Source organism: Calonectris borealis, chromosome 6 (assembly GCF_964195595.1).
Source record: "Calonectris borealis chromosome 6, bCalBor7.hap1.2, whole genome shotgun sequence".
NCBI lineage: Eukaryota > Metazoa > Chordata > Aves > Procellariiformes > Procellariidae > Calonectris > Calonectris borealis.
Genome location: NC_134317.1, coordinates 1,648,238 through 1,663,916, shown reverse-complemented (window position 1 = coordinate 1,663,916; position 15,679 = coordinate 1,648,238). Strand labels below are relative to the sequence as shown.

General features: G+C 42.8%; 1 protein-coding gene across 1 annotated transcript in view; it reads left to right on the top strand.

Annotated features, from left to right (window-relative positions):
• GALNT13 (polypeptide N-acetylgalactosaminyltransferase 13) overlaps positions 1-15,679 on the top strand; it is a 110,385-nt gene that overhangs the window by 47,242 nt on the left and 47,464 nt on the right. The window contains exon 2 of the mRNA XM_075152626.1: positions 864-1,032. Coding sequence (XP_075008727.1) covers positions 864-1,032 — 169 coding nt within the window. The remainder of the gene's footprint in view (positions 1-863; positions 1,033-15,679) is intronic.

Sequence of the window (15,679 nt, the reverse complement as noted above, 5' to 3'; positions counted from 1 at the left end):
TTAAAAATTCAGGTGTTTCTCATTCTGTTGGTTGATACAATGTCAGAAGTAGCTGGGAGGGGAACTGCCTCTTCTGCTTAGCTGCACACTGAGGTTGGAGAAGGAGACTGATGATTCTGTCATCTTTTGGCGGGGTTTTGCTTTAGAATAATGATTATAATTATTTGTATACGTGGGATGTTTGCTTTCTTTTCATATACTGTTTCCTAAAAAGGCAGTCTGTATCTTGTTTATTTTTGTGTGCTTGTATGAGATGATACTAGAATTTTCCTTAAAATTGACGGTACAAATATTTCTCAAAACTTGTCTCCAATAATACCTAAAAGATACTCTGTCAGGGTTGGGATACTGTATTTTTCAGGATGGATTTTTTTTTTTGTCACTGAAGGTTGATTGATTTATTTACTTACAGGGCTGGGATTATGCTATCACATGGCTGGTGGTTAAAACTAAATAAAAAATAAAAGAAGTTGGTTAGAATTAGTTTAATATACATGTTCTTCAAATATTTTCAATAGCTATAAAAGTGTTTTCCAAACCTTTTCTGACTGCAGAATCTCACGGAGAATCTGGCGCTATGCTTTGTAATCCTGGTATAAATCTCCTGAGAATAGTCATTTACTGTCCTTGTGATTACACCCAAAAGCAGCAAGTGAACAAATCTGGGGGTTTTAATCATCTTAGAAAGGATCTAGATATAAATTCAGATCCAGATAGAGATAAAACCTCACAGTGGAGCATGGAGAAAATTGTGATGTGTTATTACTTTTTTTTAACATTCCTTGCTGAATGCCAAGAATTGGCGAGGAATAAAACTGCCGCCCGCATACTAAAAGTTGGCCTTTCCCTCTCTTGTGTTACAGCTGTTATTTCTCGAAACCAAGAAGGTCCTGGAGAGATGGGAAAGGCTGTGCTCATCCCGAAGGATGACCAGGAGAAGATGAAAGAGCTGTTCAAAATCAACCAGTTTAACCTTATGGCCAGTGACTTGATTGCCCTGAACCGCAGTTTGCCCGATGTGAGGTTGGACGGGTGAGTCCCGGCGGTGCCGCGCGGCTCGGTGCCATCGGCAGCGGCACGGGCTGCGCCCGCCTCCGCCCCGCTTCGAGGCGCGAGATGCAGCGCCTCTCGAGGGTAATTAGTGGGCGTCATTAGCAAGGAAGCCATTTGCCTAGGGAAGCCATTTGAAAACGCCAGGGTTTACCGCTTCCAGATTTGGCTTCTAATGCAAGCTTTCTAAGGAGAAGAGGTACTGCGTGCAAACATTATTATCCTGTGCAATTTATTTTGTGAGCAGCTGAAAACTGTCAACTTGGAGCAATCAGTTTACATTGCAGCACATAACAAAATGCCCTCAGGGGTGTCTTATCACCTGGAATAATTTAAATATTTATTCTTCAGGGAAAGCTTTATTTCTAAGGTTTTAAAATGATAAAAACATCAATGTCTACTTTATAAATTTTCATAATTATGCTGTCGGCATTTAAAAATTGACATTTTAATGCTGATGAACAGAAGATGCTACCAATACCAAAAATTACATGCAGGATGTAGTTTTCTTTCAGTTTTATCCATAGACATTTCTGGAATAATCAGACTTTTACAGAGCATCTTTCAAGATGTTTTGCAACAATATCAAAACTGAAGGGAGTTTTGTGGTTGGGGTTTTTTGGAGGTTTGTTTTGTTTTTAAGACTAGTGACTTATAATCATCATTTTTGAGTGAAGCCTGAAGTTTGTGTGGTGGCTTTGAGACTGTGGAATAGCTTGTGGGAGCGTTTCACCAAGTCCATTGAATTATTTTTAATGGAATTTACAGATTACTTTTTCCAGTCACAACAGTGGGCTTCTGTTTGCACATGCATTTGCTGTGAAAGTACAAATGTGCATGTTTATCTCCATTTAAATAGGAATTCCAATTGCTATCTAAAGATCCTGTAACAAGTTATGGTGCTAAAAAAAAAAAAAGTCTAGGTCTGTTGTATACATTACGTTCAGCACTCGGAGAATTTCCTCCTGTCTGCCAGTAGCAGTGTTAAAGCTAGCTGATGGAGTAGGCTATCAAGCCCATTTTATTTAACTTGAAAATTTTGCATGAAGGGACATTCACCTAAGAATCTTTAACTGAAATTGCATACACGGGGGATTATCCAAACTTACATGCTTTTGGAAGTAAATTTTTAGAGGCGGGAATTTTTTTTTCTCCCACTTAATTTTTGTAGAAACCTAGTGTTGATTGAATTTTATCTTTTTCCAATTCAGTTTTTTTAACCTGTTCTCCTTCAGCTTCATAAATGATCTGATTCTTATAACAAATAAAAATTTAGATAAATATAACCATAGCTAAACATAGACAAGTGGTCAGATCTTCTAAAATCTCCCATTACTTCTGCTTTTTAAACAGAATTGTCACTTAGCTGGAATCCTGCTTATTATGCTTTATTTGAAATTAAATTCTTCAGGTTCCCATGAAATTTAAAATAAAATAAATACTTTGCTCCCTGGATTTTGTTTGTAAATGCCTGCAAATAATAGAAGTAGAAGCGCTGCTTTAACAATAGAGCTTGTTCACAAACAACATAGGTGATGCTTCTCCACGGCATGATCATTTGCAATTTGGTGATGCCAAGTTTCCACCTCAGATCAAAAGACGTGTTTCACGAAACGGAAACATTGGAAAAGCTTTGTTGCTTATTGCTTTGTTTGTTCGTTATTGCTTGCGCTTTTCAAGAGTGCCGAGGGTAGTCACGACGAGCTGGTGGAGCTGGCTTCAGCGTTGAAATGATTCCAGCAGGCACGGGGCATCTTGCGGGCTTTCTGGGAAGCGAGGAGGATGCGATGTGTGGCTGGGCTGGGTTTTCCCTTGCTGCTACCGAGTTGTTTTCTTCCAGCGGGATGCTGCTGGCCGGTGGCCCAGCTTATATTTAAACTACCCAAGCAGCAGTCGATTCAGTGCTACGTGCTCCCCTCTCATGTGGCCTTTGCAGCCCACAAAGAAACAAGACCCGAGTGCTGGGCACACCAGAAGAAGGGGGGCACTTGCCAAGCCTCTTGATCTGTCCTGGAAAGCTTTGTCCTTTCCCTGGGAGCAAGCGTTGAAAAGAAAGCGCGTATTGGAAAAACAGGTAAAATGTTCAACTTAATGAACAGTTCTGCTCAGTCTAAGGGAGATGAGCTATTTAATACTGAGAGAAATCTGTCTAAATGCATTTTCCTGATGGAAAGAAGTTTCGTATTCTTTGTTGAAAGGATGGAAAGTATTATGGGATTTAGGAAAAAAAAATTCTTTTCTCATTTTCCTCTTCAGACAGATGCTTTCTGTACATATTCTCTCTTCAGGGAGTGTTAAATTGTTCTGAAAGCCAGTTTATAATGCTTTGCTGTTAAAGAAGAATATGGTTTTATGGTTAATATATTTAGTGTATGACAGAAAGACATATTTTTATTGACATGGGGGACAGAGGCATCCGGTTTGCGCTGGGTGTCTAACCCACTGGGCCTTTCACATTATAAATGCAAGCTTTTCTTTCAGAGGCCAGGAAGTTTTCTGTGGCAAAATTAGGTGAATAGAAGAAAAGAAAATAAAAAATGTTTTTCCTGGACATGCTGTCTAGTGGGAAATTCATAATGTGTGTAGCTGTGGATACTGCCGCGTTACGAGCAATCATGAGCTGATGAAAAGACCAGTGTTGTCAAGGTGTAAATGTATTAAATCAGTGTGTTGGCTGTGAAGCAGCCGCCCTACACGCAGCAGAAAACTCGAGGCCAGAGAGACAAAACTTTGCCGGAAGATCGTCGGGGTAAGATTGACTAATTGCAGGGCAATAGCAGAAGGGGAGCAGGACGAGGGCAGGCGGTGTCTGCAGCGGGGAGGCGGCTGGCGCAGCGCTCGGGGACGGGATCAGCCCCATGGAGCTCTGCATCGCCACGGAGTTATTTGCAGATTGTGCGCTGGGACACGGCCAGGCTGTTCTCCATCTCTGTAATGATGCCGGGGGATTAAAAGAGTGAAGGGCATTTATACAGGACTAATTAACTCTTGGCAAGACTTGACCTTTTTATTGTATCTATCACATGTCAACATTTCGCTGCGTGTAAGTGGCGTTTTCGCGTTTCTCTGAACGTATGCCATGCCATTAAGTCGCAGGCTCCGTTCTGGCTGCCCGCGCAAGCAATTAGAAGGGTTCATGTGCCGTCGGGGTTGTGCGGGGGTCTGCGGGGGCGGAGGGGAGTCACAGCTACTGGCAGCAGTCCTGAGCACTGCTCCGCTTCTCTGTCGTGCACGAGATGTCCCCGAGAGATGCAGCGACTTTCAGTCTTGGGCTGGTTTAAGATTGAGATGTAGGAAGAGCGGCTGAATGCCTTTTTCTCAGTGATGTCCTCTTCCTGCTCCCGGTGGTGTCAGGTATAGGCTTAAGGCAGAAGACGACGTGTCCGAATTCCCACCCCCTGTCTTCAATGAAAATAAAACCTCAGCTTACCCATTTGTCCTGTGTTTAGAAGGTTTTATGATTTCCAACTGTGGTTTAACCCTCCATGCAAAGTGTCATCTCCTGGTGAGATTTGCCACTGCCTTTATATCTCTACGAGAATGATTTAGATTTGTGCATTCTAATAGTATGTCCATGTAGCAAATGAATCTCTATAAATAGAAGTAAGAATTCTGATAAGAAACAAACATCCCAAGAAAAAGAAGAGTCTTGTTGTAATTTCTCATTCTAGAAATTATTCTTCAGTTATGCTACAGCACATTTACTGGCAAAGTCATTGGGAAGAGGGCAGTGAAAGGGAAGCAGTACACTGGCATGCTAGCTTTTTCATTGTTGTGGGGTGTGTATATATTATATATATATTTCATATATATTATATATATATAAAATTAACCCGTTCCCATTCTGTTCCTGTATGGCCTTCCTCATTCCTTTTCCCTCTTTGGTCCTCGCTGTACTTTTTATGGGCAGTTTTATCCCGTCCTCTTGACGTGGGTGTCCAGGTTTCTCTTGCTTTGCCAAGGCTGCTGCTGTCTACACAGCGCTTTGCGTGTCCTTCTGGGAGTCGATCTACAGCGCACAGACGTGGAGGAAGGATCAAAGATGCTCGTCAGCCCTTTTCGCTCTCCTCCGCAGCTTGGCACGCGTGCCCCACAGCGGCAGATACTACCGGGGCTCTCGCTGTTTGGGATCGTCGCTGCTGTTGTGCCTCCAGATGATCAAAGCAGTGCTGTGGGAAATGGAGGGGGGGCGTGTAAGTGTCATAGGAGTCTAAATAAGAAACACATATTTAAGAGGAAAAAAAAATCTGAGGGAATCTTAATTTTTTTCACATTAGCAGATGAAAGAGCTCCTGAAACCTTTTATGACTCTGTTTCTGATTAAATGTTTGATGACTGTGAGCTAATTCTGGATTTACATTGCAACGACAGTACTTGTGCTTGTAAGATGGGGGAGACTTTTTCCCTAAGGAAAAATGTTAGATTTCTTAAAAAAAGCTTCGTTTTATGAGTTGCAGGAAGACAGGGAAGGCTGGGTTGGTTGCCGGCTAATGAGAAATTCCCTTTACAGTTCTGTGAAATAAGGCTTCTATCTCTTGTCTCGTCCTTCTCCCAAACAGGGAGGTTTGTGCATAGACCTGATGTGGTGTCCTGACCTCCATGAGGTCAATGGGAGTTTGCTCAGACTTCTGCAGGAATGAGTTCTCTCACCAGGAGACCACCAAATCCACCTCCCGTGTGCGGTAACGAACCAGTATGGCTGAATCCCATTGCATCGCTGCTTCTGTCTTGATACTGTAATTCCAGCTAATGAATGCGACTGCCACACTAAGTTTAACTTGCTTCCCATGACGACTAGTGTTGTCTACCAAAGAATGTCCCTCGATTGCCTGAGTTCTGTTGGTAATGGCCAACTTGAAGATTTTAATCAGTGTCAGGTCTAATTTGAAGTAGCTATTGATTAAACCTTAAACCCAATTTAATTCAACATAGAAATGTTTAATTTTATTTCTAAGTATTTTCTCCGGCAAGGGAAGAAATCCATCTTCAATCTTTTCTCGATGAGTAAGGTTGCAAGTGCTATTCTACAAATTGCTAAACCATTATAATGGGGATTTTCTTACTGAAATTTAGGTTGACCTTTGTGTGTGTCTGTATGTGCTTATGAGTGCACATTTCTGATCAGAAACAAACTCGCGTTATGATTTTCTAAATAGCAATTGCGGCTTGAACTCAGTGCCACAGTTTTGTGTTGGCTTCTTCAAAGCAAAAACCTTGACCGGTGGTCCCAGGGTGGGGGGAGAAGGCTCTGGAAGAAGTAGCGTAGAAGCGGCAATCGCTGCCTGTGAAAATTTCCTTTGTGAAACATTTGTGAAAATCCTTTAGTGCCGCGAGCTCCGTGTTACAGGGCAGGAAGCTTTGATTAGAGATTTTTTTTTTTTTTTTGGCGAGACCACTATTTGTTCTTCATGCAATTTAGCCCTGATAAGGGAGGATAAATTGTTTTATTTTGTGACGTTCACATCTAATCTCTTTGTCTTGCACCAGAAAGTATTGTATTAGTTCTTTTTGCAGCTCTAAGTCGTGGTGGATAAAGTACATAAGATTCCTTTGTTGCCAGGTTTATCTGCTTACAGCTTCATATAATTAAAAGCTAATTTATTTTTTAAGATTTTACTGTGTATATACAGTTACGTATAGAGAAACTATAAACCACCCATGAACAAGAAAGCTCAGGGAGAAATCAGTAATTAGTTTTGGCTAGAAATTACTTTGAAATGACAGGTTAGAAATTATTCCACCTTGTTGGGGGGGGGGGCGGAAATCATGCAGGGTGACTGCCAGTGGGGAGAGAAAGTACATAGAGGTAATCTGTAAGATCAAAGCCAATTCCCAATGTATAAATTAGCTAAAGACTGTTAAGATTAAAAAAAGAAAAGTAATTCTCCAGCAATGAGAAAAATATGTTCATGAGTCAACAGATGATGGCTTCTAAACTGGTTTCGTGAGTCTTTAATCTGTACTTCCATAAGACAAAAGGAACAATTAAAATTTATTGCTATTTCCCCTTTGCTGCTGTTTCTCCTGTAAAAGTTGGGGTTTGATTCCCTTCTCGCTGTCAGCGCTGTTGTGATGCCGGTCCCCGTTCACGCTGCTCGCTGGAGCAGAGGCAGGACCTGCCTTGGGGGTATGCCTCAGCTCAAGTTAGCTTGGCTGAGCTCAGGAAGGGAGAGGAGGTCTTTTTGGTCATATTTCCAGATAAACGTAAGTTGGCATTTGCAAAACGTGTCCTCGCTGTGGAGCATCTTGGTATATTTTGGGAAATTCCACTTATCTTTTCTAACCATTTAGTAGCGGGTGTTTCTAAAGGCAGCTATAATGAACCTCACCAGGTTTTTTATTCATTACTTGTACTGTGGCCGTGCGCGTTGGAAGCCTAATGAGGTGCAGCTGTAACTCAAGAAATGCTCTTTACTAGCTTGCCATTTTACGAACTTCTTTCTAATTGTTGAACTCTCAATTTCCCCCTTTGCCAAAGCAATAGCAACTGTCACGAGATTCTTACATGCAGGGTTGCTCCTAAAATTAAAAATTTACTGCTGTCCTAGCTTTGATAGAGGGTAATCAAAGCAGGGAAACCTCTGGTCTCTGCTAGCGCTCGAGAGCTGTTGGAGCCTGTCTTCACGGGTGGGCTTTGGATCGCTCCCAGGAGCCACGTTCAAGACAGACCAGCAGTTTGTTTTGCTTTACACTGTTACTGTCCAGCAAAAAATGCTGGTTCTTCACATTAATTTATCAGATTGGCCGTTAGTTATTTGTGGTCTTAACTAGGAATGAGCAAAGCATAGGTAGGAACATTATCTATATGTGTGTGTGTGCCAAGGGAAGCCTGCTGCATGTGGCAGCAGCCACGGGTACAAAGGGAGGATTTTTGATTCGAACGCCATCGGCAAAGCACCCGTGTGTAAGAAGAGAAGAAAATGTGAATACTCACTGGAGGTATATTTATACAACTCATTTAAATGGAATCGGCTTACTCTTGTGAATCTGAAAATGGATTACACTTACATCTGGAGGTGTACCAAAGGAGCAGAAAAGCTGCTAGAGAGAAGGGATTGCATCTGGAGGTTGTGTAAGTGGTTTTGGCTGTTGACCTATTTAGTTCTTTATACTTAGCACTGGCATTTATTTGTAGACATGAATGTAGACATTCATACACATGAATCTTTGAAGACGTCCTTTATTCAGAGAACTTCCAAAGACTTTGATTTCCAGAAAGCTAAACCTACTTCTTGTTGACACGTCGTTTCACGTGGACTGTAGTCTGCTTTGGAGTAGGGCAGTTAATGTGAGGAGATACGATTGTAAAATAGAAGTCAGCTCCTTCCTTAGTGTTAAAATAATTGAAAACCAGTTCCTGGCAGCGCTGCTGTCAGCTTGGGATAGTGGCCTTACTAGAGAGGGCCCCCAAAATATCACTCTACTAAGTATAAAGGATTATTTTATTTGTAGAAAAATTGATCTAAAGAAGAGATTTTTATTTCCGTTATTTATGGCTTCAAGTGGCTTTGAATACTAGTAAATGCTTAAACAGTTCGTATAAAAGAAAGGAGAATCCCAGTGTTGCTTGGCAGGTATTGTTCTCATTTTTTTTCCTAGTAATGAATTTGCAGGCTGTCTTGGAAGTCAGCCCTGATGGGACCTTGTCTCCTTCCCATCGTATCTTCTCCCAGAGAGTCTGCAGGGCAGCTGGCCTGCAGCTTTTCCCCAGACCTTTGAAAATGGGGATGGTGAGGGTGCTTAATTGAAGATTTTGATTGGCATGGCTTATCTTTTAAAAATACGTGGCTATTCCACATTTTTGAAGTATGTCAAGGCTATCCACATTGCAAGGATAAGCACGTTCCAAGTTTTCCTGTAAATACCCTAAATAATGTAACAATGATAAGTTAAACTGGGAGGTATTTAGTCCTCATGTGGTATGTGCTTTGGGAAAACATGTAGTATTTAAACACAAAAGATGCATATTTCTCGTAGATCAGTCTTTTATCAGTTCTGCGTTTCTTTCAGCAGCTCGTCCCAGGACAGTTCCCCCGTGTACCCGCGGGCTGATCCTGACCCTCGCTGGCAGCAGGGTCCACCCCGTGAAGTGGCGGTAACTCAATTTTCTGATTTAATAGCGCAGGGCTGTTCGAGCATGAAATTGCTTCCTTCGTGTAGAGCCGTCCCCTTTGCCTGGCAAGTCAAGGCTCAGAAGCGGGTGGTTACTGTGATTGCTGCCGTTGGCCCAACCAGTTGTTGTGAGGAACAAAGTTCAGCTTTCATACGTGCCTGTAAGGGGAATGTGGGAATGAGTCTATAGATTCAATTGAGAAGTGAGAAGAGCCTGCAAAATTGTATTCCGCAGCAAGAAACAAACTGATCAGTTTCTTTACTAAAACAAGAGCCTTAATGATTAAACCATGTTGTTACCCTTTTTTTTTTTTTTAAGAGGATGGACAGTGAGACAAGCAAATGCCATCTCGGCCGTGCAGCCTGTCAGATGATGCTTCTGCAACCAGGTCGTCAATGCAAGCTCATTTCTGCCGCAGTGAGCAGTAAGCATGGGCAGTCAAAGCATTAAAGAACCTTGGTTCAGATTTTATCAGCAGGTATGTAGAGGGCTTTGGCATCGCAGGGTGCCTCCTATTAACTCCAAGCAGAAATGAAGACCAGTTAAAAGCATCTGTCCGAGGCAGTCCTGGCCCTGCAGAAGAAGCTCTGGCCACCACCCAGGTGGGCGTCTGTTCTGCTCTATCTGGTCATGGTGGATTAACACTGGGCAACTTCTGTTTTGGGGTATCTGTCCCACTCTGCTGGCAGCGTGGTCTTGTTTTTTGAAACTGCTTGTGGCGCGTAGAGAAAATTTGTTGCAAAGGGGTAATCTGAAATAGTTGTGAGAACGTCAGGAAATAAGCCTGTATGGGTAATTCATGCTCCTGTTTTATGTCTTCCCTGATGGAAGCTGTCCTCCAACTTGGTTGTGTGCATTCATTCAGAGAAATCGGCTGCTCTCTACCTTATCCCATAAACTCTATTAAAATTTTATGCATTATTGTTGCAAGTAACAACGCAATTTAAAAAAGTCATTTCCCAGCAATTTATGTGGTAGTGTGTGCAGGCTGGAAAAAGCACTTTGAATTGTGAGATCTGTATTTGGAGACTTCCAGAAGTCTACTGACTTACTGCTCTTGGCTTGCTTTATAGTACAGTACTAATCCTGGTGAATTTACAGAGTGAGCTGACGGGCCGTTCGGTCAGAGAGTGGGTGGATGTGGGGGGTCCAGCACAGGAGCAGTGATGTGCAGAATTTCACCCCTTAGCTGGGCGCTCCAGAGCTGCGTGAAAACAGAAGCATGTGAAGATGACTTCTTTGTTTCTTATATCCTTTATTGCAGATATGAATAAGACATTTGGGGATTCAAAGTTAGTACTTTTTAAAATATTTTGAAAAATATTTTAGCAAGTAAGGGAAGTTTAGGTTATCTTGGCGAATTCCAAGGAAGATTCAGCAGTGATATAATAAAAAATGGCACTGGAAATGGAACAACATTAATGATTAATGATAAAAAGCCATCCAAGAAAGCCTTATCAGATCTGATCTGTAATTTCCATTACAGATCTTTGATTTTTATTGGAAAAAGTGGAGAAAGTACAAAGGGGCCTCTAGTATTGTCCTCTGAAAAAGAAGTAGTCCTCTCTACGCTCTGTTGTTTGCTTTTAATAATACAGTGCTGTATTATTGTGTTCTTCGTCAAACATAAAAGGAACTTTGAGATTTAGTAAATGACTGCTGAAGTAACTTCTAAAATATTAAAATGGAGCTTGGGGTTGAACATCCCCAAGGAAGAGTTGATATTCAAGGCTATACCCAAAGCTTTGTGATAGCTGAAGGTGTGAGTGAAGGGTCTTCGCTCCCACAAGCTGCAAACCTATGTATACTCTGTAATGAAACGCCAAAGAACAATTTTCATAAGGTATTTTCACATCCATCATCTGCTGGATATAAGAATTGATTAGCTTTGGAGTATTTTGGTACAGTAAAATTCAGTAAGACAATGTAGATGCAGTTCTGGCACAGTTGTTCTTTCCTCTAAGTGAAATAAATTCCTGTTCAATTATTTTCTATTTACCTTTCATTTGCACAAATTTCAGTTTAAAATATGAACTGGTGCAATTTATGCAAGTTTATTAAAGTAGAGTTTAAAGCTGCGTGCATTGAAATGCTGGAGCAGAATCTGTCAGAGGGTAACGTGTTATTTCTCTGGGTTGAGAGCGAGTTCTCCATAGGGCTGTGGGACGCAGACTCGTCCGCAGCTCCTGCAGAGCCGGGAGTTGCATGGGGTTGTGGCAAAGGGGAGGCACAACAGATCAAGCTTAAATTAATGCTGTTCTGGCAGGGAACTCGAACACTCAAACAGTCTTTTCTTCTGTTCATACCGTACCATACATCTCATTTTCGCGCTTTCAATTTCCCTAAGTAACGTACAGGTTTTATTTGAACTAGCTAGGAGGAGACTATTCCAGGCAATAGGATTCTCGTAGTACAATAGTTATCACTTACTCTAGAAATAAATTATTGCTTACTGGGGGTAGCTAACTTATACTCCAACGTGTGATCCTTAGAAAGCAAAACCAAAAACCAAAAGCGAGCAGTGGTGACCTGCACATGGCACCATTAACAGTTTTGAAGGGGAAGCTGGTGATACGGAAGTATTCCCTAACTGTAGTTTTCCCTAACAGTGCTGGCCCAAGGCCCGGCTTTGGCGAGGTCTGTAGGATGTTGTAGCAGCTCTGATGGCTGGAGTTACGCCAGTGCTGCATTTGGCTTCCCCTGAGGGACTTGCTGTTTCAAGACCACTTCAGCAAAGAGAGGTGGGGGTTTTGGTTGCCATTCTTTGTGGAGGGAAACCAGAAATGGCCTTCCATTACTGCTGAATGTTAAATAAGCTGTTGTTTTGCTGGGATTTTTTTTTAAATTAAGTGCACCTTTCCTTATGTTTTTAAATCCTGTTCAAGATTAGGGGAAGATGGAAATACTTTGAGTATTTCTGTAGATACCAACACTGTCCCACTGGAATAACGCGATACACAAGTGCGCTCTCAAAAGCATGCAGCAGAGCACAAATAAGATCCGTTATGTGCTATTAGCATAGAATAAAGCATCATAATGTGCCTTGGCGTAACGTCAATATGCATTGATACGATCTGGCATCTTGTGAGGTATCTGAACGCGATGGTGGCATGTTTCAGGTCTAGAGGGAGATGAAGAAACATGACTGGCTGCCAGCTTCGCTAAGCAGTGATGACTTCATCTCCGCAAAGGTGAGTGATACCGGAGCGTCGAGACTGTGCGTGCTGACTTGCTCTCAGGGGGCACTGGCATGGGGGGTAATGAGAAATGGCAGATTTCAGACTTTCTGCATTTCGTGATAACAAGAGGTGTGCCTGAATTTCAGCCCTTGCGCCACAGAGCTGTGGGGTGAGGTTGGAGAAATGCTGTGAGTGAACACACGGGTAGGTGCCCAAGATGCCAGCGTTGGTGATCGGTGCTGATGGGAACATCTCAGGCTGTTTCTGAGTGTTTCTTGAGGGCATCCAGCAGCTCAGGAGATATCACTGACTGCTGAAGAAATGCTTCCCGAGGCAGGAACGCACGTGGCTGTGCGGGGACAGTGCGCTGCGAGGTCCCAGGGACGGCTTCTTCTTGAGCCTTGAGCTGTGGCAAAACTGGTGTTGGTGTGGGATACTGCGGAGCCTTCCGAGAGGGAAAGGTGCCTCTCTTGAATTGGTGATCTAGAGGCATTTTTTAAATGCCTCATTGCAATGGGAGCAGCACGCCACAGAAGATGCACCATTGCAGAGCAGTTAATCCACACCAGCCATCAGCTGCAAGATTTAAACACCAAAATAACCTAGAGGTGGTCTGTCATGATAAGCAGTCTCATAATCTTTTCAGGGTGTATCTTGCCGTCTCTTTTCACTGGGAAGGTGCTGGGAGGAGGGAGAAGGATGAGGGATGGTGACAGGCAATTACCGGTGGTGCAGCAGGGTCTACCCTTGTCAGGTCTCTGCCTGTTGAAACTGTTGATCCTTTCAGGTCGTCCCTCCGCTTGCTTTCCAGAGAAAACTTCGGCGGCACTCATCAAGATACGATCATGAACTGCTGGAAGGCTTTTGACAGTATTGTATAGCTGAGCTGGAGTGCTTTGCCACAGGGACAGCTTTTAAAATGAGATCCCTGAATTCAGAGGCATCCAGGCATAGTTAAGGTTGTCCAACATCTACCGCTTCCTCGCTCCGGCTGCGGTTGCCGTCCTGGCACAGGCGCTCCCGCACCACCCTGCCCTGCGCCAGCCCCTGGCGACCGAGCGCCCTACGTTAAAAATACTGGCGTTTCAGTTGTCCTAGAAATACTTGCGTTTCCCTGAGCTCGTTTGGGAACTGGTAAACTTTTTCCTAAGAATTGGCATGTGGGATATTATTCCAAATTAAGAACACGTTTACATACATGGAGTGTGACAAGCTGTTTAAAGGTGAACTCTTCCATTTTGCGTGAAATTATTCTTGATCATTCTTCAAAAATAACACCTGTGAACATGATGCTAAATTAAGACAGTAAAACAACTGCAAGGTATAAAGTTCACTGGAAGGTAACCACACCTATAAAAAGATGAATTTATTGATTTAATTTGCTTTATAACTTCTAATGTTTTGGCAGTTTGCTTAACTGCAGCGTTGCCATTTTTAACAGGCAGTTTTGCAGAGGATCTTGCTGCATAATGATAAATTCATCACTTCTGCTCACGCCACTCTTCGGTGTGGGTCTTTATGTGCATTACTGTGAAATTAGGAGTGAGTTTTTCTCATGTCTTGATACTGCTTTCAGTTTTTGAGCTATGACCTTGTACCGTGTCTAACCGATAATGGTGGAGGCAGGGTGTCAATCTGTAGAGGGATGGTGGCTGCCTCGGCCCAGGGGAGGGTTTGCGGTTGCATTAGCTGACGTTAGCCGTCGGTGTCAGGAAATGTGATGCACTAAGATCATTGCTGTGGTGAACTGCAAATAGGAAGAAGTAGGTGCTGCCCCCCTCCCCAGCAGTACTGCCTTTGGGGCTGACGGAAGACTTCTGCCGTGTCCAGCGGCTTTCCCGAATCGCCTCCCGGCGTAGCATTCAGCTCACAGCTGAGAATTAATGAGGTAGTGGGTAATATTCGAGATGGTCATACTAGCTGGAAAGAAATACAGCAGCAGTTCTGATATCACGTAGCAGGTTTTTAAACTGGACTAATTTTAAAATGCAAGGATTCAATGGGGAGAGAGACAGGAACTAAGCAGCGAAACAGAAACAAGTGCAAAGAGAGAAATTACATGTCACTAAGGCAGAGAAGAAGTGAGGAGCTTGCTTACATTTCTTTCAGATGTTATCTGCTTACATTAGTGGTTTTGCACAATCAGATACTTTCAGATACTGGAAATCATGAATCCAGTGCAATCTAGTATTGCATCAGTATATTCAAGAATATTGTTCATCATGAATAGTAACTACCTTTCTGTGAGGAGAGAGACCTTGCTAACCCACAGGGATAAGTTAAGGTTTCATATGTGCATGTATGTAGGTTTTTATGTATGTATAGATAAATAAAACTGTATACATACATACTTATATAAATACATATAAACCTATATATGTTAGATACCTGAATAGATATACTGGCACTGTTGCACATGTAATATTAATCAGAACATAAACATGAATTAAAGGCAGAGACAGAGATGCAGTGTGTGGCCAGTCAAGAGTTTATTAATTTAGGGCTGGGAAATGGTGCATTCGCCCCTCTTCTCTCCCCATCCCTGTCCTTCACTTCCCCTATCTCCGATTACTGAAGGCGGCAGCGTGCGCTGTTACCAATTTCTCAGTCTGTCTATGCCTGGAATTCGGGATCCCCTCTCGGTATTCTGACCGACAGCTCCTCCATTTCCCTCGATTTCCAGGCTGTTCCATCCTTCTGTTGTCCTCGCTTGGCTCTGCACCTCCTCTGCACCACACCTGCCTTGCCTCGCCGCCTGTGGGGTGAGGCCCCGGCGGCGCGTCGTGCTGCCCTGCAGCCCTTGCACGCCCGTCACGCGCTGCTCCGCAGGCAGACTGGTTTCCAGTGCCCCGTTGGCACTGGAGTGTAGAGTAAATCTGGTCTCACAGAGGAACCACACCAGTGATCTGCATTACCAGCCGTTTCTTTATGGGTGTTAATCTTCTGTATTTTCACTAAAGCAAAGCAATAAAAGGTAATGACTAAATAATCATGAAAATCCCTCAAGTCATATAAACTGCAAATATTTAACACAGTTCTATACGTTCCCAAATGCATCATATGAAAAATACTACATAATAAATTGTATATAATACTTATATTCTCATTTTTTCCCCTCCAAATACTTTGCTTTCATGCATGATCTTTTGCCTTGAGTTTGCTTCCCTGAGAGCTTCAACACAATTCTGGAAGGGATAAAATCACAGGGCAACCCTTAACGCTCACGTAATTTGCATACAGCCGATGGGAAGGATGGCAAATAGGTAGAGTCTCACTCTGTTTCCATGTTATTCATCGTGGAAAATGTGTTTTTCTCACATTTAAACAGCTGTATTTC